Raw genomic sequence first — 26,980 nt, 5'->3', positions numbered from 1 at the left:
AAAGCAAAATACATTCTTTTGAGCCTCAGCTGAACTTTATGTATAAAGTTAATCAGAATAAGTGAGAATGCTAACATACTAAACTTATCTGCTAAACAAGTTGTAATTGTGAGCATGTTTGCATGCTGACCTTGTTTAGCTCAAAGCACTGCCTCATAGCTGCTAGCACGATTATAGGCTTATTTCTAATGCACATGGTTGATATTATAATGTAGATATTTATTTAAATTACTGTCATTCGACTACTGATGATCTACCATTACTTCTGTATCACTTACAGCAATAAAAAGCCATTCAACACATTGAGTTATTTGTCTAAAGTACGATTTATTCATTCCAGACTTACGAAAACTAAATGTTTCCTACACAAACACAATAATTTTTAGATGGCATCCAAACACACAGCACACTGATGAGTTAATTTGAAACTCAAAAATGTAATAACACTCTGCAGAACTGATCAGTGTGAGCAATGGTCCATATAGCCTGTTGTCTGAGTTAACACTAAGTTTTATGTACAGTAAAGTATAAAGAAAATTGGTTCATACTCTTGACAACAGAGTTACTCCCATAGGGAATATACAGCATTTATTCTGATATGTGCCATATATACTTTAAATCAATGCCCATTATCGTTCACTGTTGTATGTCTTCCTCTAACCTCAGTATTTGTGTAGTTATTGTTCAAAGATTACAGATGAATATGAAATGGTAGTGTGAGCATATTGCAGAAAGAGAGCTTTAAATTTACTAAGCCTTTGTATCAGAACTTTGACTAGTTCACTTATAAACCAACCCAGCTGTCAAAAAAAATGTTGGCATTGCATTTTTGCTAACCACGGGTAAATTACTTTTGCACGGTACTATGTAGAAGGTACGGTGAAACTTGACATTTCTTTATGTGTCAACAACACTGTGAGGTTTAGGCACAAACCCCACTAAGCTATAAGGAAAAAAAGATCATGTTTGGGCTTAAAATACGCAGCTTTGGTGTTACAATCCCAGTAGGAAATGCAGCAATGTCTAAATGTTTGTTAAAAAAAAAAACAGCTTTTCATGGCATTATTCTTGATGGAAAAACAGCAACAAGATACTGAAAAACACCCAGATTCAGGAGCTAAAAAGTACTGGAAAAGCAGCCACAGGTTGCTAAAAACACTATCTTCTGGGAGTTAAAAAGCTGCAAGAAACACATCTACAGGTTCCTAAAAAATACCTAAATGAGGGGGCTAAAAAGCTAATGGAAAAACAGCAACCGGTCACTAAAAAACAACCAGTTTTGTTGTTCATTGGTCTTGAACAAGGGTCTGTAGTTTATGAATTATACAAATGTATAATATTTGTGGTTTGCTAAGTGCCAACATTTTCTTCTGACAGCTGCACAACCGAATTACTTTAATTCAGCCGATTCTGTTGTTGTTTTTGTTGTTCTGGCTGTCTGTCTCCCTGATAGAAGAGCCAAACCGCTGACATCAAATAGAGCCCAAAGCAGGCAAGAAAATCATACCGGTGGGCCACAACGAAAAATACCACCAAGAAGGTGGCATATAACAATGTTTTTGAGATGTTGCTGCAGGAAAAAGTCTCTTTCCACCATGAAACGGTTCTATTGATGCTCTCCTGTCCATTTGACGCTGGCAGAGCTGCAACTGTGGGTTGAAAGTCTGCCATCTCCATGTCTTCATGATTGTCCAGAAGGTGGCTAAGGTGTTGTTCTTCATCCAGAGACTCACTGATTGATGGCATGGGTATGGAAAGCCGTTTGCTTCTGCTCACAGAGGGCCTTTTGCCCACACTGAAACCTATATCTTTGTTCCTGTCTTTCTGGGCCTGAGCCCCAGCATGAACAGCCCTCAGACAGTGCATGTATAACTCCACCTCGTCATCTGAATCGGACTCTGCCGAAGCACTGTCATTGCTTTCTTGGTCGCTCTCAGGTTCATCTCTCAAAATGCATGAACTTCCTTCTGCAGCAGCGGAGTCACTCTCATCACTCTCAGCTCTTGTTAGGTCATGTGTAACAGTCTCAATGCTGTGGAAATATTTGTAAAGATGCATTTCATTTGGGATGTGTCCATTTTGCCCTCCTGTATTGTCTTTGTCAATTGCTCTCTTGTCCTGCACGCTGTTCACCGGAGCAAATAAACCATCCTCAGGCTTGTTTTGTGTGATGCCTAATCTCTCTTCAAAACACACAGCTTCATTCACCCTGTCCTCGATTATCATGCTCTCTGACTCTGCATCTACAACCTCTGACTCTCTTGTCTTGTCAACAACAATGCCCTCTTTTTCTTCAGGATTTTCCTCCTCAAAGTTTTTGTCCTTTGGTTTTATCTGATACTCCCACTTCACATGTGCGTCATAGTCATCTTTCAAGTCTATTTCAATTTCTTCCCTTTCTTCTATCTCCTCTCCCTCTTGACTATTCATCCTTTCAATATTGATCTCTTGTATGACTGTAGAGAGTTTGTCTTCCTCAGTTTCTGTCTTCTCTTGTTCCTCTCTTTCCTCTTCTTCAATTACTTCAGATAGTTCTTCCTCTCCAGCTATCTTTGTGGCTTGAACATATTCCAGTTCTTTCTCAACTTCCTCTATATGTTCTCCAGTCATTATCTCTGTCTCTTCAATTGTCTGCTCTTCCTCTAAAACATCTGAATCTTCAGCCTGGTTCTCTTTTTCTCCTGCAGCAGTAAACTTCACCATTTCATCCTCCGTCTTCTCTTTTTCTGTCACTGTTGTATCTCTTTTTTCTGATGTCGTCTCTGTCCCTGCGTCGTCCAGCTGTCCTTGGTCCTTCTCCACACTTTCTGTCTTGTATTCCTCCCCATCTGGTAATATGTTGCCCTCCTCTTCTTCAACCATCATTTCCCAGTTTTTGACCTCAGTGGTGTCTAATAAACAAAAATCCTCCTGTTTTGACACCGCAGCTTCCATTTCACGATGCTCTGTTTTTTGTGCGTCTTCATCTTTCAGCTCCATGAGCACATCACCATGTATGTGATTACTTATCATTGCTTTAGGTGTTGACTCAGCTATCTCTTCAACTGTCTTAAATTCATCTTTACACAAGTTGCTCACTACTGCATTTCCGTCCTCCACATCATTAGTTTCAGGAGATACCTGCAGTGATGTGATATCATTTTCCTCCACAATTAAAAAACAAGAAATGTGGCTATTCTCAGTTTCCCTCGTAGCTGAATTACTGATGTGCTCAACATTCAAAGCTGCAGATCGATTATCTTCCTCTGAAAGGCCATTGGCTGTTGATAAAGCTGTTTTGCCAACAACATTGTCTTTGTTTGACTCCTGTACACATTTGCAATGGTTTGCTCCACTATCACTGATCTGTTGGTTTGTCTCATCACTAAAACGCTCTGATACACTCTCAGAGGGTTGACAAGACATAAATGAGGCTTCTGGGCTGGTCATGACATCAGTGTCTGCAATTGATTCATCTTCTTTAGTTTGTCTGCATGTATGCTCTGGCAGTTGGACATCCTTGGTTAGATTATCATCCTTTTCTTCTACCTGAATATTTAAACTCGCTATGTGCATTTTTGAATGCAACAAATCCGTATTTAAAACATTTACAGTATTTGGATGTACCTCTGTGTCTCCTGATATCATTTTGGGAACCATGCAACTCTGGTCTGACTGCATAATATCAAGTGGATCCTGCAGAGTTTCTGTATAGTCCACGATATTGTTTGCTGTTGTGCTCAAATTTGTTTCGTCTTCTTTCATGGGAGGACTATTTGCAGCCGCTGACTCCTGAGTTTCAATTGCATTTCCCTTAACTTTGTCATTGTTATCTCTCACATTTGTTGGCAAAGTGCAGCTAGTCTGTCTCTTTTCAGTGTGAGGATAACTTTGAGTTGAGTTTCCAACATCCGGTACTGAATTTCCCAAATCACAGACGCTCTGACTTTCACTTCCCACTCTGCCAAATACCTGATGATACAACGGAGCCACAACAGTTCCAAATGTGAAGCTGTTGGTCTGGCCCACATGGCTGCTCACTGCTGAAATATCGCTGTCAGCTGGTTCAGCTGCTTCAGCTGCAGCATTGCTATCCTTAGCTTTTGACACAGACTTGTTGATATTTTCTGCAGGAGCAGGCTCATCATTTGAGGGGTTGCTTGGGAAATCTGTGGCACTTTCACCTCCTGTTAATGTTGCCGAGTCGGCAAAACTGCTGTTATCAGATTTCGCTGCTTCACTATTCGACGTGTAGTCTGGTGACGTATCATGTGTAACATCAAGCAGGGGTTCACTGCATGTTTCCAGTGACACAGAGGCTTCTGATTTACTGATTCCTTCAGTAAATGATCTCACATCTAAGTGCTTTTCCTCTGAGGTTTCTTTTATAGTGACCTGTTTTACTTCTGAAGGTGATTCATCTCTTCCAGTGTCATTTTTCTGAGAAAAGTAGTCCCTCACCCGAGCCATCCGTGCAGCCCTCCTGCGACTCTTTCGGCTGCAGTTCTGTCTGCTCTCGGCCTGTTTATCAACAACAGGGATAGATTCATTTCAGTTTGCTCTCACAGCAATTGTGCTGTTTTAATAAAACAGATAGCGGGTCACATTTAAAGTTGCATGTTACACACTAACATGCTCTGGTTAAATAATATCCTTGATGGAATTTTGATTTCGAAGATAAATTACTAAAACAGTATTAAAATAGCATGCATGACAAAATATGACACACTGTGGAAGTGCAAGCGGCACGCACAGTGTCCTTTAGGTGCACGGTACGTTATGTCTCTCTGGTGCTACTCAGGTCCCAGTCATGTGATATTCTCTCCGAAAGTGCACTAGGGGTCATGTCCAGTTTTCAGTTTCTCCTGATCCTCATGAACACATCATGGTGTTTTTAAACTCCCTTTTATAATGCACCAAACTTGTCAAATATATCTTGACAATAGGAGACTGGTAAACAATCCGACAGAATTTGTGGTGTCTAATGAGAGGGAGTTAATATCTCAGAGCAATTAGTTTGTCGCCAAATACTTAACATGCCAATACACTTGAGTTGCAAGCACATATTTATTGGAAAGTCTAAAGACAAAGCATTAAATGTATTAGTAAAGTCCACTGTTACGTCTTGTTTTATATGTGCCAAAGGAGAGTATTTCTTTTTTCTTTTCTTTTTTTTTTAACTCACCAGTAATTTCTGCCGCTCTTCCTCTGATGCTGTAGACTGGCCATCAGAAATCTGCACGTCTTTCATAGCATCAGCTTTCCCTTCACGTTTTGACACAACTGGAGAAAAGAGACATTTTACTTTTACATTGAGGCAGCACTATCACAGCCAGGTTTTTAAAATTCCACAATTATTTTCTTAGTTTCACAATCAGCAAAATAAATATTTACCTGTTGCAATGTTTTCCTGTTTTGAAGCTTCCACTGGTGCAGCATTTTCCACAGTGGAGAAACTCTGACTGTGAATGGATAAAATTGTGATAAGACTTAATCAGTGTGCCTGTCTTATATACTTTCATGTGACTATCATCAAACCACTTATGGCGACAATGGTGAGATACATTAAATCTTTTTGGTTAAGAAATAATAACAATAAAATAATTTTGCTGATGGTTTATTAGTGCAAGATGTTAATAATCTATATTAATGTTTCTTCCTATTCACAAACAGCCTGTATTGGTTGCACAATCCCTGCACTTTACCAGATTAGTCAGTCCTTCGTATTATTCATTCAGTTGTATAGACAGTAACAGTAATCTGACATTATTTGCCTCAAACTTAAGGAAAAGACAAACCTCAAATAAATCCACACCTACATAAACCTGATTGGATAGTTATCTTCTATTCTGTTTATCTTATCAAGGCTTATTGAAAAGTAACAGCTTTCATACAATGATTAAAACAATTATAGTCCAGCTGTTACAACAGATTTAACAGAACCCAAATGGTATGTCAGAAATTGTCCAGTCTGAGTTTACTCTTCTACCTAGGGCATGATGGACATTTCTCCTGACTGTGTATAACTTTTATACTTAAATTATGTTTCATTCTGTCTAAAAACATCATTAAACACTTAAAATCCTCACCTGGCAGTCTTTAGGCAACTCTTTTTGTTCATACTCTCTTTCTGTGGTTTCTCTTTCCTCTCCTTAACTCTCTGGTGACAAAACAGCACGTAGTTCCTGTCATTATTGTTGGCCCAGAACGTCCCCAGCGGAGTCTCATACCGCAGACAAAAGTCAACTCTGGCTCCCTGCTCCCCAAACGGGGGCACTAAGGTGATCTTAAATGAGAAAAGGTCCATGAGACTGTCACTGGAACCGATGTACTCTGCCAGGAGGTCAAAGTGGCTAGACCAGGCATCCAAGGTGGTTCGGATGTACACCGCCTTATTAAAGGAGATGTTGAGGACACGGATGACCCCTTTCAGTACTGTGGTCCCTGGAATTAACTCGATGGTCTCCAACTCCACTTTTTGCTCTCGCACTTTGACAAACAGCTCCTCAGTAGACAATGGGAGTGAGAAAGTGAGAGGGGACAAGAAGTATTCTTCTGTATCTCTACCTTTGCCCTCAGAAGAGTCACATACTGGCAGTATTGGATCATCCCAAGTGCCAAACTCCTTCACTTGCACTAAACTGAGGCCCTTAGCATCTGCAAAGGACACTCTCCTGGAGCCCAACGGAGGTGGCTCAAACTCAGAGTCCTCGTCACTGTCACAGCTCCTTCTTCGTGGTAGAGGAGAAGATTTGGGCCTGATGCCAATCACCACCTCACAGTCATCATCGTCCACATCCACAGAGCTCAGGCCTGGCACTCCTAAGAGGCTACAGGCCCCAGAAACTCTCGGTTGCCCCACAAACTCCATGGGGCTCTCTGTAGAAGAGTCAGCGGGAAGTGAACTGCAGAGCGTCTGCTGCTGGCAACTGACATTCAACATGCTCCGACTTAACAGATGGAGTCGAGTTACAGATGACATTGTTGCAAGGGCCAGCACTATAAATAGTCCAGAAGGGACTTAAACTATGTACAGTAGTCTGAACTCAGGGGAGAAAATATCATCCTCCTGCCCATCAGAGGCACAGCTTTTGTGTGATAAAATCTATAATATAGACTGATAAATACACAACTTCTTTATACTGCAAAAGAAGTCCAACGCCCTAAAGTTTTGTGGATGTTGTTCTGATATAACTATTAAGTTTTCTCTTGGGGGCTGTAATGCTATTTGTATAACAAGCATGAGATTTACCATGGCAGCTATTTGTTGCTTTTGGATCACAGTGGGTCACATGAGGTCCAAAACAGAACAAATGGCTGTCACGTACTGTTTATGCCTCCAAAATAATTTCCACTGACCAATCCCTGACTCTCTGATGGTGAAATAACTGGGAAAGCCTGATAATATGTAGGAAACAACCACATAAACTCATTCTTTTATCTGCTTATCCATACCAAGATTTTTCTGCAGGTCAGTTACAAAGCTTACAGTCATGAATTGTGTTTGTACAATATCCTGTGTTTATCTCACAGCTGTGACAAAGTGGCATGTCCAGCTAAGGACATGACCAAAGCTGTTAGTCCTCAGTCTCACTGAGCAAATAAAACACATATTTTAGCAGTGAGTAAGAGTATTAACAGAGGAATGGTGAACCCCCTCCTTTACTGGTTATGAACAGTATAAAGACATGTAAAAGCTGCCTGGGTGATAACAGTTTTGTCCAGCAGGAAAGAAGCTAATTGTCATATGTTGTGGGATCTGATACAAACAAGATACTTCAAATTTCAATGCAATGCAGTGACCTGGAAATAAAATAAACCATGAATACAGAGAAAGGAAGACAATATCTCACAGATACTTCAAACATGAAAGAAGAAAAAGCGGGATGTGACTTCATGAATGCATCTACAACAGAAGAGAGCAGCGAAGAACTTTTGGTGCAAAAAAAGTCTGCAACAATGACAGATGCTGTCAGTTGCTTTGACAGCACCATCACCAGCCCACCACATCCAGCAGAAAACAACACGAGCTCCTCAGAGAGTCCTTCCTCTGAGGACACACAGCTGTTGTCAAAACCCTCGCTCTCCTACATTGCCCTGATTGCCAAAGTCCTCCTGTCCTCCCCGTCCAAGAAACTCAACCTGGCATCCATCTACAGAGCAATGGAGGAGCAGTTTCCCTATCTGAGGAGCCGTGGTCCAGGCTGGAGGAACAGCGTGCGGCACAACTTGTCCGTGAATGACTGCTTTGTGAAGGTGGGCCGCTGTGAGGACGGTCGGGGCCATTACTGGGGGGTCCACCAAGCTCACCTGAGAGACTTCCAGCAGGGGAACTTCAAGCAGTACAGGAAGAGCAGGGTGAGGAGGGAGAGGGGACAATGTGAAAAACCAGCAGGGTGTCTGACTTGGATGGAGACCAGCTGCTTCCTGGGAAGCTTCTATGAGAGCAAATGTTTGGGTTGTGTGGAGCCACAATGCCCTCTGCAGGAACCAAGGAGGTACCAGATGAGTTATTGGGACTGGATCATACCACGCTATCAGCCGTGGGGTGTCAGTGCGGACTGGACACAATCCCCCAGCTGGATAAGACGTTACTACTTTGCAGAGAGGCTACATGACTCATGTGGCAGGGCTACAGCTGGGAGAGGGCACGACAGTCAACCCTTGACCTCCAGACTGAACTGCTGGGAGATGATTGACCCAGTTCTGAAGGGCATGACAGAGTCATATGACGGTGGGTTCATGGCACCACCAGTACAAGAGCTCAGGTTTCCTGGCTGCTGGTGTATGTCTCCAGTCATTAAATACTTAATAACACCTTTTCCTCACAAAGCCAACTTTTAATTTTATCAGTAAACTGTCTTTGAGTAGTTTAAGGAAAAGAAAAACAAAGTGGAGACTACATGAAAAGCTTTTTTTCCCCCCTGTTTCTAATATTCAGAAGATATTGTCATGACACTTGAATCCTCTTAAAATGATCACATCTCTTTGAGTCAAGATTGATCACTATAAGCAGATGATTATTATAACTTTTTTTTTCTTAATTCCACTGTGAGGGGACTTCTTGATCACTATAATTGAATTATTTAAACATCATTTGTATAGGCATGACTATGCCCTGAACATTTTGATCCATATAAGCAGTTAATCATTGTAACAATGACTAGACAAGACTAGTTACTTTTGTAGCACATTTTGGCAACAAGTCAATTCAAAGTGCTCTACAAAAAACATCAAAAGCATCGAGACCAAGTCCAAAAGAAAGACATTATAAAAGAACATTTAAAACAATCAGAAATGACATTAAAGAGAAAATAAGATAAAATTAGACTTCCTCAATACAGGAATAAAAGTTACACTGCAATGAAAGTTATGTATAAAGCAGGAAACAGACCTACAGTTTTGTTGAAGTTTGTTGTTAAAGCTGGACAGAGCAAAGTGGATTCCACTCTACTGTTTTCTTTCAATGAAAACTAGAGGGCAGGTAAATACTAATCCAGTAGGTGGCAGAAAGTTACCTTGGTAACAGTATCTACAATTCAATCATTGATTGCTCTTTCTTTCTTTGACAGATTTTTTTGAAGAGAGATTCGGCCTCTCTGCTTAACTATCACTTATATGAATGCATCTCGTCTAAATGTGCAGCATTAAGCCTTATTAACATGGTGCAAAAAGCTTCATCTTGTTGTGTAGAGTCATAGCTATGCCATGTTATTTTTTCATTCTTATGCCTTGTCAAGAGAAAAACACTTAACACTGTGTGTGTGAGCAAAAATTTGAAATAATGTATTCAGGATCTTTTTTCTTTACCTTGATATCCCTCTCGTTTGAGGTATAATAGCTCCTGACGCTGGAGCAGCCCAGCCTTTGGTCTTCATCATCTTCCTTTGTCATGCACTCGCAATCTGTAAAACATATTTTGCAAATAAGAGCCCACATTACAAGAAGAAACCGTAGGAATATGATAAAGGTTTCTAAAAGAGGAAAAGACAGAAAAGAGTTTTAAAAACATGCAGACATGACTGTGCAGAAACGTTCCCTACAAAGTTCTGAGTCACCTCAGGTATTGTTTGTCATTGTAGTTTGGTTGAAGTTTTACACTCTAGGGTACACTGCATTTATCAACAGCCAAAATTAAAACACTTTTATTTGTTTTTTTTCTAAGATGTACTGATATGCTATTCAAATAAAAGTGCCAACAATACTGTAAATAGCTCTTTGATAACAGTTTGACAGATGTGTAGCTGCAGAGTTCTTTTTGTTGTTGATACTGCATATCTAAATAAAGTCACAGACAACTATACTTGTCCTTTCTCAAAGCGGATCCTTTGTTTTAATCATGAAAGACAATAAATTATGCTTGTTTTGAGGCATTTTGTTTTTTAATATTGAGTTGTGTATGCCTATGAATATCAGCAAAGAAGAGCAGTGGCTGCAAAAATGGATTTGTACTGCAAACGTTTTGAAATCAGTGCTTTACAGATGTAATATTTATTGGTTCATACAAAATGTAGAGGACTTTTCACACATGCAAAAAAAATCATCACTCCAAATGTGGCGACCCTCACCAGGTAAGCTTCAGCCTAAAATAAAAAAAAAAGGATTTATAGCTTTAGCTGTTTTTCAGTTTTTCACATCCCAGTAATCATCTACCATTCTCAGTGTCTAATTCACTGGCTGACACTGGGACTCCTCCCCCTCAGGTAGACACACAACTCCATCAGTTCTCTCCCATTCTCACTCCAAATTGCATGACTTCAAGTCTGAGACATCAACTCTGCCTGGCTGCTCTGAATTCATCTTCACCTTAACGGTATGTAGCTTTAACATTATTCTGACAGACAAAAAGGACACTGGGAGCTTTGATCAGATTTTACCTCGTGTATATTTCTAGAAGTTCAAACTTAAAGTTAAACTCCTTTTCATGCTCACTTGTAGAGATAACAGGCTGTATTTCACAGCACTCTTGCATTTTTGTAGGACTTTTCTTAGCCTTTAAGTTTCTTCTTCATGCACTGCCGAGGTAAATGAGGACATGGAATGAAAAGTAGAGAAAAACTCTATGTAAGCTTTCCTGAATCTTCATGCCCTGCCAATAAGAAGCGACACTGACTTTATTGTGTTTCAAGTAACACTGATTTGAGTCGTGATACTTTAAAATTATAGTAAGTGGCACTATACAATGAGTATTTTATGCATGTCCAACTGTTGACAACATGACAAAAAACTCAACATGCAAGTGTGTCAATAGTATTTGTGCATGAGGTGTGGATGATGTTAATACCCAGAAATTGGCATTTTTTTAATGTGACTTAACTATGCAGAAATGCAAATGCTTTTTGGTGTTCCACTCACAGACAATTAAATTATTCCATGGAAATCACCTATATAAATGCACTGGATTTCAAAGTTTGAATTATTTTAGTTGTGCAAAGGATGCTTTTATTTTGATTATATTTCTTCTCTCTCTTCTATGTCCTATTAACCAGCAACTGAAAAAGCTTGCCTGTCATTCTGTCTTTCTTTTTTTCCCCCATTTTTTGTTTGCCATGCCTTTTTTGCAAAGTCCCACAAACATGTAATTTAGTAATTATGCTGAACTGAATCTACAATGTCTGAGTATTACATTTAATGTAGTGTTTTCTTTTAGGATCCAAGCTGGGATGCCTGAGTCTCCTCTTAGTCCCACAGCAGCCCGTCAAACCCCAGCCAGCAGCCTCCTCAGTCACACGGACGTTGGTGCAGAGCGAGTAGCTAATGGGGACTCCTGCAGTGGAGTGAGCGGTGAAAACTGGCAGAGTCTTCACCATAAACAGGTATCTTCATTTTCCCCCACAACCTCCCCCGCATCCTTCTCTTCGTCTTTCGTTCCTTCTTCCTCCTCTTCATAAGAGCAGTCTTAGACAAACATATGTCAAGAGAAATACCAGCTACCATATTGGACGTCCTCTGACAGGATGCCAAAACCCAGAGCCTGCAGCTCTGTTGACAGTGGCCGGGATTTCATATGAGATCTGATCCGGGTTGGGAGTTGACACGCAGAACTCTGTTTGTCCTTCATTATTAGTTTGTGAGCCAGAGCCAGGGAGGAATAATTGTCCACAGACCCAGGCCAAACAGATGCAAGTGAAAGGCAAATAGGCATGACCCAACATAATTTTATGGTTGTCTGTTGTGATTCCATCCTTGGGAATCTTAATCTAGGGGATCAATAAAACAACCAAGATAATGAACGCCTGGTAGCCATCATTTCCTTCAGTCTGCTGTCTTGTCCTGTCAGTTTTGTTCTACTCTTTTATCTTAATTCACTTTTGAAATCAGTGCAAGGCACTCTACATGTGAGCTTACAGAATGTTAACAGCATAACAAAGCATTGTAAAGAGTCTGATAGCACTGACTGTAACCATGAGAGCTTACTATATAAATGTGATGTATTTGTAATTTTCAGTTAGACTGTAGTCAGTGACGATGTCATAACACTTTTGTTGCAATGTTACCTGTCTGCCAGGGTGTGATTCCCCCATAATAATGGTTTCTGACATGAGATATTTCAACCTGCAAACTCTGAAAATGTTAAAAATGAAGACGATTTGCAAAGAACACTGGTTTTCTCTTACGACAAAAATTAACGACTTCCATCTGTGAGGTATTTCATTTCTAATTGAAGCATCCAAAAATCTTACCCAGTTATTTGTAAATCACAGATTTCACTTATTCACTTATCAATCACTTATTTTAAAACAATTTTACTTTATTTACGATTTAGAAAAGACAAAAGAGTATAAGACAGGTGCTACAATTAGAAATTGTTTTCATTATTAATTAATCTGTTCAGTATATATATTTTTTATAATCAGTCCATTCAATATTTAATCAGTACATAATCAGAAAATCTCAAATTTTCTGATCCCAAATTGGGCTGGCACAATATCAGATTTCCCCTATATGATTAATGTGGCCGTAAGAATTCATGACAATAATATTATTGCAATAACGAGAGTATGTTGGAAAAATAAAATTATCCTATCAGTCAAATTAATCTTTAACTTTGTTTGTTTATGTATTTACTCAAAGGAATTACACACAACTCCAACAGCAGGGAGGTGAAGAGAGACTCTGTAACATTATCTGCACAAAATTGTACAAAAAGAGCAATTACACTAAGTGAATAGGCAGCTAGATGGCATTGGGGAAGGGAGACAAAACGAGAATGTAAAGAAATGGAAGCGACACCACTATGACCAGAGTGACCTCTTTAAATTTCTTCTTTTGTCTAATTAACTGACTGCAGTTGGGTTTAAGAGGTACACGGTGAGGTAAGGACTTCATACCCTGCGCATTTTTACACACAGAGGTGATTTTTTTATCAGACACAGACACATAAGCTGCATCCACTGTAGTGTTAATCAGTTAGAGTTTTGTGTGTAGTTTATTTAGTGTAGTTGAGTTTTGTAAGTTCTATTTTGTTTATTTTGGCAACACCACTTTTTCTTGTTCCCTTCACAGTAAGAGAATCTTTCTACTAAATTCAAATTTTGCAAGAAGAAAAATTGTTGCACATTTCTGCTTCTCACAATTTTGTCTGTCCTATGCTTTCGTTCTAATTGTTCTGTTACTGTCTCTTGTTCCTTTCATTCAAACCAATATTATATTTTTATAGATATGACAGAATAGTAGCAAATCCCCACATTAAACAGGCTGTAAATGCTTAAACACATATAAGTCTTTTAAAAAATATGTTTTGTTTTGTTTTGTTTTTCTAATAAAATAAAGACCAAGTCATACAAGGAGTGCGGATCATTATGGCTGTTGTGCCAAAGTGTGAATTCTTCATCTGCTTTCATTGTTCTTAACTTTCTAGTTATCTATCAGTCTGGTCGAAATACAGTAGATATTATCTCAAAGGACAGAAGACAAAAATGACAAACTTGAGGTCCCTGATGTGTTTGTCTTTCATTATATCCTACAAGCCACTACGATATTACTCCAATATAGACACAGGGCTTCACTAAAACCAATGAAGAACATCAGGTCACAGCCTTTACACATGTCTGTATGCAGCAATTGATACTTTATACGTAGTAAATCAAGATATTGTTCAGATAATACATTATATTTTCCCAAAGAATTAATTTGAAACACTTGTGTTGTCTTTAGCAATATTTGTAAGACAACATGTCGAATTTGTAAGTGGCTTCTGTTTCCTAATGCATTCACGGCAATTGCTGCTGCCCCTGCTTGAATACAAAAGGAGACAATCACTGTGTTATTTGTCACTCGATCAGTAACAGTGCAGATCGGTTATTATTCTGAGAGTGTTTGCCTTTATTAATACCCATACACTTCTATTAGGAGTCAAAACAAGCATGTAATTGTGTTGCTAATTAACTGGTCATCCTATCTCCCATCTCATTTTGGGTCAATGACACAATCCAGCATGATGGTGTTCACAAAAGGTTGACAGGGCTGTTTTGTAATTGGTTTGGAAAGATTCCCAATTCGATGGTTATTACTGTTTAACACCTGACACTTGCCTTCTGTCTCACTCACTCGTCCTCTTGCCTTCACTTTGTAGGCTGTGTTCCTCTATCATTTTATTCTTGCTCTTCTTCTTGCAGGTGTTTCTGGCTATGATGGCTCCTCAGCAGATGCAGCAGCTTCTGTCCCCAAACCAGCTGCAGGCTCTGATCCACCACAAGCAACAAGCTCTTCTGCTTCAGCAGGTATTTATACAATACTAACACTAATATAGGTACCACTTCTACTCCTACGAATACACTGCAGTCTGGTTTACTGGACCGTGCATCTGCATAATAAATTTTTCGTTTCATGTATATAACTATTTATTATATTGGAATTACTGTAACTTAACTAAAGGGGTAAATGCAACACAACCTTAAAATTAACTATAAGTGTGTTAATGAACTAAGAAGTTACAGTTGTCCTAATAAGTTTAAACTCAAGTACTATTTAATGTCAAGTTAAACAAAAAAATAGCTTATAGCGGGGGAGGGGGGGGGGGGGGGTCGTGACAGCATAGTATCACAACAGTTTTGTGTGGTAATATCATATTGTTACAGAGGCACCAAGTATCAATTTTTATATTATATAATTCATGATTATTACAAATACAAATTAATTCCATTCCACTTTACATATTTTGCTGCAATAAAAATGACTGAAATTATTTAAACCGGCTAAAAAAATGTATTAGATAATAACGATGTTGATAGTTTTCCTTTGAGGACATATTTAGCAGTTGAAAAAAGGTAGGCTATAATTGCTAATTGTAATATACTGCAATATGTTTTATCGCATTACTCAGGATATTGCAAGATGTTTAAAATAGCAATAATATTGTAATGAAACATGTGTCATGATAATATTTTACAGTCTGACTACTGATGATTTTCACCCCTAGTTTACATCCTTCAAAGCAAGATAATTAGGTAACAAGTAATGATCATATGTGGGAAAATTATTTTAGACAGCTGATGTAACCGCAAATCACTATTTAGATAAACGGCAGCTAATCTGGTGAACAAACTGGTCAGGTAAGCGTGAGAAAAAATGTCCAAATGACCCCCCTAATCATTAAGTTTAGGCTAGCCGTGTAGCCTACCTGACCATACAAGTTCCACCCCTTATAAGTTATTTAGCGTTTTTAACAAAGTCTCCTCTCGTCAGTGTCCCTATGACCACAAAAAAAAATTGTGTGTGTTTATGAAAAATAATTGTAAACAACAATAATTGCATCAAAACTGTGCCATATGCCTCAGATTTGCTCAGTGTTGGTAGTAGTCAAACAAAAGTTAAAATTTGTCTGTATAAGACCTCTAAATTCTCAAGGGAATAATTTTAGTGTTGGTTATTTTTAATTCAAGATGTTAGACTATGTTTTACTTTTTTACTGATTTGACTATAATTGTTTCATTAAGGTCAATGTTTTTATTGTTTAAGTAATACTACTACTACTACTAATAATAATAATAACAATAGTAATGGTCCATCACTATCTTTCTAGCAACACCTGAAAGAATTTTACAAGAAGCAACAACAACAGATTCACCTGCAGCTGCTTCAACAAAAGCCCAGCAAAAAAGTCAAAGAGGTAAGTATTTATTTGTGGTCTGGTTTTTTGTTTGTTTGTTTGTTTAGTTTTATTTATATATATATCATATTATATATATATAGTTGATAACATATATTCTGGTAAGATTCTGGTAAGATCAATAAATGTTATCAACTGAAAAATGATTTCTGGTCTAAGTGGCCTTTTACATTTTTGTGTGATTTGTTACTTGTTTTTGTAATTTGAGAACAATTTTTCTTGACAAGGTTGCTTAAGGAAGCCATAAGAGATACAGTATAATTATAGGATCAGTACCTGGATCAGCATCAGGAGAAAATACAGTGTGAGCAAAGCTTCACATGAATAGTACCTCACTTTTCTGTAAAATTTTTCCTCTTCGTCCTCCAGCTCCCTGCACAGCAGCTCGTGTTCCAGCAGCTCCTCCAGCTTCAGCAGCAGCTCCTCCGGGTGCAGGGACCAGTCCTGTCCTCTCCTGCTCTCTCTCCAGGTCATTAAGATTCATTTTCCTCAGTAGCAGAGTCTATTGAAAGCAATTGTGATAACAGCTGTTTACAATAAGGTTATGATATCATGTTATATCATATCAAAAGGACACAAAAAGACAAATATTGACATCTGATACAATTTTGTCCCAGACACATCCACACAGGAAGATTTGTTTCTTGTTGATTTTATGTTCAGTTACATAACTGCACTAAGTTCAAAAGAGATCGCAATGAAAGACGAAACCTAAAAGTAGAAAATTCATCCTTACTCATAATTATAGCCGTGATAATTATTCCTGGATTACAGTCAAGAGGTGACATGAGGTCACAAGAAAGATCTGCTCTCCCCGTCTTTGCTCTCAAGTTTTGAGATGGGAATAAGTAGACACTGTATGAATTTAGAGCACAGACAAAAGAATGCAAGTGTGAACAGCAAAATAAATTATACTCACAAAATAGTAAATATCATAATTCTGGAAAAATATGCACAAGTCAGCTGCCTTTAAGTATTATGTATTGATCATAAGCCCCTCTTATCTTTGCAGTCAATCAGTATGTAAAATATGAATTTAGAAATGTACAAAATGCTGTATGTTTTCTGATGTTTTAGCTGGTCTGAGCCCTGCAGAGATGCAGCAGGTATGGAAGGAGCTCGCAAATGGAATAACTGAAGATAAAACCACACCAAAGGGCAATCAGGACTCTTCAGCTAACGACATAATGTCAACAAAGGTCACAGGGAGGCAGAGCGGTGACCAGCAGTCTCCCTCTCCTCGCAGGGCAGAATGGTATGATCTGTCTGTTCGTTCTGTAAAGTGATTGTGAAAACTGAGATGATACTGCTTCTCTCTAAACATCAAAGACTCGTCATCTGTAGACATTTTCTTTCTCTTAAGGTGCAGGTGAGGAGCTGTTTTGCTTTCACAGCGAGACTTCACTTTTAATTCCCCTTGGGACGATATATTTTGTCTTGTTTGTTTGCTTTGTGTTCCACCACCTGAAGTGGTTCAGCAAAGAGAAAAAGTTTACATGACTACATGTCCCAAATCAAAAGTAAATAGTTTTCCATTTGTTTCTCAGTGCTCTCATCCACCTCTCTCTGTCATTTTCTGCCACCTGAAAAGAAAAGAAAAGCACGCTTATATCTGTTTTATTGCTGCTTTGCTCTCGTTTTGATGCGGTTGTCTGCCTGCTGTGGTTTTTTAATCATGACAATTCTTTCACTCCAGTGCTGTCAAGGCTGATCGCACTGCCACACATGCTCTCTACGGTCATGGTGTTTGTAATTGGCCCGGATGCGAGTCGGTGTGTGAAAACTTCAGCCAGTTCATCAAGTAGGTTTTAACTTATCTTAATATATTTCACTCTCTGACTCTTTGCACCTTTCTGATAATGATTTGAAAATTGATAATGATTGAAAATCCCACAGAAAATGTTTTCAGTGCAGGCTTTAAAGGTGGTTCTGAAGTGTTTTTAGTCCCAGTTTTGTCGCTATATTTAAGTTACAGAGCTGTACATCCATTCAATAAATCTCTAGTAATCTTTGATAAACACTGTAGTCAGATAACAACACTTATTACTGCTTGTAAAGAATATTTTTGGGGATTGTTAAGAGCTGGATCTAAAAAAAAAAAACATCTGCCCACTGCTCAACAAAACAAAGAAACAGATAAACAACAAAAAAACAGTTTGCCAAGTGGTAGTTTTAAATATTCCAGAATCTAGGTTATCAAAACTTACATATTGCCTTTTTTATTTTTTACAAGGAACGAAAAAAAATAAAAATATAAGAAAAGAAAAAGAAAAGAAAAATAGAAAAATTCCCAGTTAACACCTTTGTTTAGTGAGATAATTATGCAACCCACTTGCCAGAATAAATGTTGCTATTGTACGTTTCTGAAAACCACAGATAAGCTACATTATTATGTAGCAGATACACACTGTGGTTACTGTGTACTTTTGTTTAGTTAAAAAAACCACTTGGTTATGGTTAAGAAAAGATCATGTTTTGGCTTAATTTTTCAGTTTTGGGAGCACAATCCCAGCTGGAAAAGCAGTAATATTTCAGTGAAAAACAATCACTTTGTGTGCCACTATCATGGCAGAAACACAGCATTGTTTTTATGCTACTATCCAGTATGGAAATGCAGCAATGTCTCAATAAAAACAATTGCTTTTTTGTAGCGCTATCCCCACTGAAAAAGATGTATGGGGTGCCTATAAAACACCCACCTGTGGTGGCTAAAAAGCCACTGGAAAAACATGGATGACTTGCTAAAAAAAACGTTTTTTGTTGTCTTTTGGTCTTAAACATTGTTCTGCAGTGGCCCCAAGCCTGACAGACATCTTAACCTGGTGACACACCATTCACCATCCCTTCCAACTCCCAAATGACAAAATCAGCTCAAATACTAATGCATAACACATATGAAACCTACAAATGCAACATATTTATGATTTGTAGAAAAAATACAATGCCAACATTTTTTTCTGGCAACTGGGCTGAGGGTTAACTAGGTAAAAGTCAGATTTATGGTGCAATAGACAGAGGTATCTTTTTTATCCAGACCAACAGATGAATATATGAGGTTATTAAACAGCATGAAGTGTTTTTTAAAGGCATCTTTCACAAAAACTGATGCTTATCTCAATGTCTTAAAAGTAAGAATAGGACACAAGAGGCAAAAACTACTAAAATGTTAGTCAGATTAGATTCTCAACCATCACAATGTATTTCAATGGTGAAAACAGACAAAACAAATACACATCATGTAAAAACATCCACAGAAAATCCTGCAGCTCAATCCACTTCTCTGCCGTTGATGCATATGTTCAGCATTCAACATACGATTCTTACTTTGCCAAGAAATCATGAAATTCTGCACAAGTGGTTTGAATGAAGTTATTATATTGTTTTGATCGATTTTGACATGTTTTTTTTTTCAGCACAACTCAGGGTCACAACTGGAATCCATTGTAATAACTATTTTTGTGAAGGAGCGAGCTGCAGACCTTTCAGAGTAATTCATACTCAATAGAAAGATTTTTAGTCTACTTTACCTTTAATGCCCCTGTGTGTATTTCAGGCACATAAGCAGCGAGCACACTCTGGATGACAGAAGTACAGCGCAGTGCAGAGTCCAGATGCAGGTGGTTCAGCAACTTGAGCTCCAGGTAGGCGTGAGTCCTGTAAAGATGTCCAACAACAAAAGTTACATCTGCTGCTTGAATGTTAGCTATCGGGCATGCAGACCTGTCCTGCTCTGTTTGGGTCAAATAGGAAAAATATAATTTTGAGTTTACACTGTAAATAGTTTTAGTTTTACTGAACTATAGTATATTAATTTATTTTTAAAAATTGATATTGATAGAAGCAATAAGTGTCTGCAATGTGGGATACTTTCTTAAATTTCACCACCTAAACACTTTGTTGCTTGTGCTAAATATTCATAGCATTCTCCAAACACTGCCTCCTTCCTGATGTTTGACACTGAAAGATAATGTATATTCCAAAATGTGTTTGGTTCACAGCATTCCATTTCAATCTGTGTTCAATCTGCATCCACTCTGATGTCTTCCCCCTCCCTTCATCTCCTCCAACAGCTCTGCAAAGAACGGGAACGTCTCCGAGCGATGATGGCTCACCTGCATCTGCCATCTTTAGAGTCTCAGTCGATCTCTGCACCCGCGAGTCTACAGCTGCCACCGTCTGATACAGCTGCTGACCCACACTGTCTCCAGGTAGATAGTGTGCACTGATAGCTGGGTGAACAACAGAGACAAACTAAATGAGCCGTAAACTGCAAAGTATTTCAGAGCTGTAAGCAAAACTCCAAATATGTGGTGGAGAGTGAAAATGATCACATCCTATGAAGCGCTGATGAAGATACTGCCGGCCTGCTGAACTGGTGAACTTTTACAGTTGGATGAGTTGCAAAAATATGTTGCCATTTGCCACAAAAACATGGCTTAGAGGTAAACCTGCATGAGATGAGGGTCACAAATATTTGAAACTGCCCAGAAAAACGATGCCAGATTGAATCGCAAATGCATTTCCTGAAAAACTTTAAAAATTTTGCACTTTTTTTTTTTTTTTACCATAACTTTCAATTTTTTTTCCCTTTGTTTAGATCTCCATCCTTATTGAGTCTGACTTGCTGCATGATGTGAGCGCTTTTTTCCCATTTGGTGCCCAGCTGTTGGCACCAGATGGCTGCCATTGTGTTTTCAGACAGCAGACATGCTCTCTATAATGCAGAAGCTAATCAGATGTTAATCTTGCAAATATTGCACCATAATCACAACACTCACCAAACAATTTCACCCTATAATTAACAATAATTGGCTTCCTTCTTTGTGCGATATTAGCGGAATCACCTCTGAGGAGGCGAATCAAATCGCTCTGTTACACTCTGTTAAAAAATCTCCCTCTCTGTTTTCTTTCTCTGTCAGTCTTTTCATTTCACTCCTTCCTTTGTTAACTTGGGTCGTCTGCTTGTGTCGCTCTCAGCTAAGTTCAGTCGCTGCTGCCAACAACAACCTGCCCTCGCTGAGTCCGTCAGACTCACCCCAGGTGTCCCCTCAGCCTCTGGCCCCCATCAGCACTCCATGTCAGGGGTGTAAAGAAGAGTCGTCCACTCATACATCATGTCCTGGGGCCATAAGACATCGCCATCAGCCTTTGGTCTACTCATTGTCTTCAGGTAAACTAAATACTGTAATCACTTTAATGTTCTTGCAGAAAATAAATTCACTCAAAATTCAAAACTTAAAATTTTAATTCTTAATTCTTACTGTCTTTCAGAAAATGAATATGAGCTTTACAAGAACACCGATATCAGACCACCTTTCACTTATGCAACACTGATAAGACAGGTACCGTCTATGACTCGGAATAGAAGTGATTTCTGTCTTTACTTAAAACCAGGGTGGGCAGTTTTCTGGCAAAGGAAAAACAAATAATTGAATTTGAAAATTCAGCCCTGCTTCTGCAGCTTTCCCCACTGTCCAAAGCCCCTTCTACCAGACAAACACAGACATATGATATGAGCTTCATACAGTAACATGTACGATTATTAGTCATTCATTTAAATCATCCCGATTTGTAATTATGACCCTGATGTCTTTATATAGCGGCAATTCTGTGAGAATTATCGTTTTGTTTTCATTGCAAACATGCTGACCTGTAAAACCCGTTGAGAAGACATACTGTAATTTCAGATTCTAGCTAACATAAACATAAATATGAATTAGCCACAGCCATTAACCTTTAGCTCCAATTAGTAGAAAGTTAAACTATTTGCAATATTTTATCTTAATTTCTGGCACAATTCACTGAAATTGACACATTTTATTTCGATATTTTTCAGATTTTTTGGGGGGCCAAAGTCCTTGTCATGGGCTTGGTTTTCAAATGCTTTTTTTTTTTTTCTCAGTCGACTTGAATTACAATAAGCTCAGAGTTCATAAGAGGATTTTTGCCCAAAGATGCCCCCAAAATATAAAATTGCCTACCCCAGCTTTAACTTCGAACATTGTACAGTTGTTTTTGGGGTTTTTTTTGTTTGTTTGTTTGTTTTTGTAATTTACATCCTTTTTGAGAGTAACTGCACAATTTGTAGTTCAGATGCATCCAGATATTTTTTTCCTTTTACTCAGTCTTTTCCTATTTCTTATCATTATCAACGTTTTCATGTTAGAGAACTTTCTTGCTGATAAACAACCTCTCTATGTTCAGATAGAACAATTTTGATAGTCAGTTAACCATGTTAATTAAGTAACTTTTCAAGCAAAAATCCCATTTCCACTTTTTTAAATATGATGTTTGGTGGCTTGCTTTGTGGCCACTTTGTGATAGGGAAGATAAATATCTTTGGGTTTATTAGACAACAAAGGAATTTAAATGGGTCCATTTGCTATCTTCTCACATAATATGAACCTTATTTGCAGTCATGCATTTGCCTTGTGTCAGTAAAATGATTTCTAGTGAATTATCCTAAATAAGGCATTTGATTCATTTAATAAGAAAATAAAATGATAATGTCAATAAGAAAATAAGCATCAGAGTTGTAAATGAGCGACTGTCCCTTCCCCCTTGGATCAGAAGTGAAAATGTAAGGACTTTAATTTGGTCTGGTAGTGTGCTACAGTTTTTTTTTCCCATCCCATCTACAGGCTATTATGGAAACATCAGACATGCAACTAACACTGAACGAGATATACAACTGGTTCACACGGACATTTGCTTATTTCAGACGCAACGCTGCCACTTGGAAGGTATATCTCACCCCCACATAATTAACTGTGCGATCCAAGTCTGTGTCATATCCTATTTATACAGCATGTATTCAGTAATATCTCCTTCACTCTGATTTTCTCTGAATCAGAACGCAGTGCGCCACAACCTGAGCCTACACAAGTGTTTTGTGCGCGTGGAGAATGTGAAAGGTGCAGTGTGGACGGTGGATGAGGTGGAGTACCAGAGGAGGAGATCCCAGAAGATCACAGGGTATGGTAGATGACTTCCTGTTTACCACAGTGCTGGTATCACATCATCATTAGCAGCAAAATGTATTTTAGCTAAAAAAAAAATCAGTATCAGTTAAGTGGTTGCTCTAAAATGTTTAACTATATTTAACTTGCTGCAATAAGCCGTTTCCGACAGAGAAATTAATCTGTTATTTATACTCTTCAAAGCCACCAGACTCCATTGAGAAAAACATTATTTTTATCTTTTATAACACAGGAGCTGCTGGTCTGCTGCTGCACTGATCAGTAATCAGTATTTTTTTGTTATTGGGTAACTTTGATGTTTTAAGGGTTAGTTTAGATTCACCAAAGACACACAATACCAAAAACAGACTAACTGATCAAGGCACTGGCAAACCAGCAATTCACATGTGTTACAAGGTAAAATGACTGTTTTTGTCAGGAGTCTGGTGGCTTTCTAGAGAGCATCGTTGGATATAACTGCTTCAGTGCCCTGGAAAGGGATGTTGATGAAAATATTCTAAATATGGCAAACTATTAAATTGATTGACTATTTTAGGTGTCTATTAAAAATATTTTGCTACCCCTGTCCACAGCAGGAAATTGCTTAGCTTCTGTGGCGGTACTTTTAGACCTCAGTTTAATAAACAAAAATGAATGAGTCAAAACTGACTACATGTATAATCCCTGCTGCTTCAAAATAGGTCCTATCTTGCCTCCACAGTGGTGCACACGTTTGTTTCTTAATAATAGGCCTCAGTAAATGAATGACACATATGTTCGGACTGATCCTGGGGACAGTTTCAAGGCTCTTTCCTGATTGTTGTTCAACAACTGAATTATTTGTCATCATAAACGACCTTGCCTCAAACTATTGCTGTTTACCATGTTGTGACTTGTGAAATATGGATTAAGTATTGATTTGCTTGTCATGAATTAGACATAAATTGTGTCCATTCTGAATTTCTGTTACCTTTGTTATTCCTCAGGAGTCCATCACTGCTAAAAAATGTGTCATCCAGCCTTGACTTTGGGACCGTTCTGAACGCCAGCTTACAGGTGAGAGGATGTGTAAAAGTCCACCTTTCAAGCCACTGCAGCACCAGTTCTTGATTTGAGTAGTCTGAAGTGGTTGAGGTCGCTGTTTGATTCCGATCAATCTTCTTTTTAGACGGCACTAGCTGAGGCGTCACTGCCGGGATTCAAGAAGGAGTGTGTTAGCAGAAACTCCCGCAGTCAAATACAGGAGAACAATGCAACAAACAGCCACAGTAAACAAAACTTTTCTTCAAGAGTCCAACAGTGAGTATTGTTTATTGTAAACTCCAAAAATGCAAATCTGGGGTGGGTTATATTTTGGCATCATTGGGCAAATATCCCATAATAACTTTTTAGCATATTGTTATGGAGGTAGTCTGAGAGAAAACTGGACTTCTCTATCTCCTTTTGGCTCTCTTTTCAGGCTTTAGAAAAATAAGGCTGTGACGGGACACTTTGTCCAATCACAAGTCATTTCAGAGATTTCAGATGCATGTCCCTTTGGTAAAAGCCAGACTCAATGGCAAAGACTCCTGCTGAGAAAGTGGCTTTTCCAGTATTGACAAAAACTGCCAACATTGCAAAGCAACTCAAAATAAGGAAGATGGACGTATCAAAAAGATAGTGTAAAAGAAAGTCATACAACAAATGAAATAAAACACGTGTTAATGTCAGTGTAGCATTTCAGAGATGGCAAGAAAATGTTGCTAGCACTTTAGCTCTCTCCTAACTGGAGTCAAAGGCCCACAGCTGCAGCTAATACAAGTTCATGTTTTTGTAGCTACAGAGCCTTGTGTCACAGTTTGTCTTAGCAAAGGACTTTACAGGGACGGATCATCAGTTACCAGCTGTAGCAATTTGAATCCAGCGGGGCAGACCTAACTCCCTGCCTGATCAGCAAACTTTCTGTTGCTGCCCTTACACAGGTTAGATCCGGTGCTGCTGCTGGCCAACAGCCCGCTGTGATATCCGGTGCTACGGGGTTTCCGTTGGCTGAATTCAGCTTTGTACAGCTGCTTACTGAGGGTCTGTGTTTTGAGACACTATCCTCCTGAGCAAGCAGTCCACATTGGCTGGGGGGAGGCGGAGGGAGCGTAGGGTGGCCTGCTAGCTAATTCTAGCCTCATCTGTGGTCTGATAAACAGAGAGGCAGGGCAAGAACGGGCTAAGTGAATGTGTTGCATGCATTCTACAATAGATTAAAATGAAATAAATCATTGTGTGGGAAACAGTGAGTTTCTGTATGACGCATGTGCATATGCCCGTGGTTGTCTGGTGTGAAGGGCTTAGAACAGAGAGCTGCAGGAGGGGGGTGTTTATATAAATTCTGCTGTTTTTGCCTTTTCCCAAATAACTGCCTTTCGTTTCTTTTGCATTACTGGTGTGTGGCAATAATGTATTGAAATGTCTTTTTACCTCGCTCAGGTCTCTGTTCCACAAAGACAAAGCGCTGAATCTGAATGACCAAGAATCTCTGATGCCAACAGTAAAAAAGGTCAGTCTACAGCAGGACGTGACTGAAGATGATGATGAGCATTTGTTTGACCTTGAATGACAAAAACAATGGTTCCAGACTCAGAAATAACAAGTTTCAGAGCAGTTTAGTCAGCCTTTGTGGAACATTCAGGGATGCACACCATCTTAACTTCACGTTAATCTACAGTGTATAGTGCCAGGCTGCCTGAAATACTCACAAAATTAATCAAAGATATTCAAAATTGTGGTTTATTATATGGTTCATATATTCACACATACACAGGAACTTTTTTTGGTCATGGATGTTTACATGTCTGCCTGCCACAGTGCACTGTTTTTTGTTTTTTTTTTTTTACATTTCTATCTTAAAGAAAAGAAAGTGAAATACAGTGCCACTTGTGGTTTTTACACTTGATTTACATGTTTTTTTTTTGTTTGTTTTTTTTTTTGCTTTTCTGATTATCTACAGATAAAAAAAATAATAATTAAAAAAACAGTTTAAAAATATAATAAAAGGACCAAAAGTTCTGATAGTTAAATATGTGATTCAGTGTGTATTCAAGCCATACTGTTGCTGACATTGTAACTACCCAAACAAGAAAGTTATGATTTTTTTTTTTCAAATGAGAACAAGAGCAAAATAAGTGCATCATGGCAAGCATCAATTTTTTTTGTTTTTTTTTTTTAAAAAAAGAAAAACAGTAGAATTTTGGGATTTGATATTCTGAGGGAAATGTGTGTCCTTTTCACAATGAATAAAGTAAATGACTGCCTTCAAAGGCCAAAAATACAGACACATTAGTTATAATATGATGTAAAGAATAAATGTTTTGTCTGTTTATTGTAAAAGCTGACAGATTTAACACCAGGTGAATGTGAATGTTACATTACAGCAAAGAGAGAGATGCTTTGTAGTGACTGTTTTCTGTTGATGATATATTTGAAAACATACATTATAGTCTGTGCTGTGGCTTCTCTCTGTTGTCTTTGTACATTGAAAATACTTGTAAGATACACATTAGTCTACTGAAATATGTTTTTGCAATGTTAGCAAAGTCACTGTCTTGTGTGTTTTCCTGTTTCTCTCTGTGTAACTTCTGTATTTAATACTGTGTTTCCACTTAAATAAAGATTGTTCCAAACACACACCTCACCATCATTCTGAGTATTTACTATAGATGTTTAGCACATAAAACTCTCTGTATTTATAACATTTAACAACATATAACATTTATAAAGTCTGTAATTGTATGCCCATGCTGTCTGATTATCATGTAATAAATATGTGAAAACCTTACAATTGTATGTCAGTTAATGGTCATTTTATCAATTTCATACATTTGTGTTTTGATATAAATCTTAGACAGCCAGACTGGATAAGTCAATATTTAATGTTATTTTTACCAAACAGTATTTTGAA

General features: G+C 38.3%; 2 protein-coding genes across 2 annotated transcripts; one reads left to right on the top strand and one right to left on the bottom strand.

Moving 5' to 3' along the window:
* Positions 1-476: 476 nt before the first annotated feature.
* ppp1r3ab (protein phosphatase 1, regulatory subunit 3Ab) lies at positions 477-6,961 on the bottom strand. The gene is made up of 4 exons (XM_042496604.1): positions 6,069-6,961; positions 5,374-5,441; positions 5,165-5,262; positions 477-4,500 (listed from the first exon to the last, which is right to left on the bottom strand). The coding sequence occupies exons 1-4, from the start codon at positions 6,959-6,961 to the stop codon at positions 1,396-1,398; spliced, it is 4,164 nt and encodes a 1,387-aa protein (XP_042352538.1). The 3' UTR covers positions 477-1,395.
* A 4,681-nt stretch (positions 6,962-11,642) lies between these two features.
* On the top strand, positions 11,643-25,639 carry LOC121949779 (forkhead box protein P2-like). The gene is made up of 15 exons (XM_042495538.1): positions 11,643-11,795; positions 14,598-14,702; positions 16,004-16,090; positions 16,460-16,559; positions 17,168-17,345; positions 17,787-17,891; positions 19,644-19,731; positions 20,161-20,298; positions 21,068-21,260; positions 21,362-21,432; positions 22,732-22,833; positions 22,944-23,065; positions 24,036-24,105; positions 24,218-24,348; positions 25,510-25,639. The coding sequence occupies exons 1-15, from the start codon at positions 11,643-11,645 to the stop codon at positions 25,637-25,639; spliced, it is 1,773 nt and encodes a 590-aa protein (XP_042351472.1).
* The last annotated feature ends 1,341 nt before the right edge of the window (positions 25,640-26,980 follow it).

The sequence above is a fragment of the Plectropomus leopardus genome, chromosome 11 (genome assembly GCF_008729295.1).
Source record: "Plectropomus leopardus isolate mb chromosome 11, YSFRI_Pleo_2.0, whole genome shotgun sequence".
Taxonomy (NCBI): Eukaryota; Metazoa; Chordata; class Actinopteri; order Perciformes; family Serranidae; genus Plectropomus; species Plectropomus leopardus.
Note: the sequence above shows the minus strand (reverse complement) of the source record. Positions and strands in the feature narration are given on the sequence as shown.

What these genes read in the sequence shown, in the direction of transcription:
- ppp1r3ab (XM_042496604.1), bottom strand. Translation starts at nt 6,961, where the DNA reads ATGTCATCTGTAACTCGACTCCATCTGTTAAGTCGGAGCATGTTGAAT. An exon ending in AGTTGCCTAAAGACTGCCAG is followed by an intron (nt 5,442 to 6,068) that starts GTGAGGATTTTA and finishes ATCCATTCACAG; the next exon opens with TCAGAGTTTCTCCACTGTGG. An exon ending in AAGAGCGGCAGAAATTACTG is followed by an intron (nt 4,501 to 5,164) that starts GTGAGTTAAAAA and finishes GTTGATAAACAG; the next exon opens with GCCGAGAGCAGACAGAACTG.
- LOC121949779 (XM_042495538.1), top strand. Translation starts at nt 11,643, where the DNA reads ATGCCTGAGTCTCCTCTTAGTCCCACAGCAGCCCGTCAAACCCCAGCC. An exon ending in CCAGCAAAAAAGTCAAAGAG is followed by an intron (nt 16,091 to 16,459) that starts GTAAGTATTTAT and finishes TTCGTCCTCCAG; the next exon opens with CTCCCTGCACAGCAGCTCGT. An exon ending in TTCAGCAACTTGAGCTCCAG is followed by an intron (nt 19,732 to 20,160) that starts GTAGGCGTGAGT and finishes CTCCTCCAACAG; the next exon opens with CTCTGCAAAGAACGGGAACG.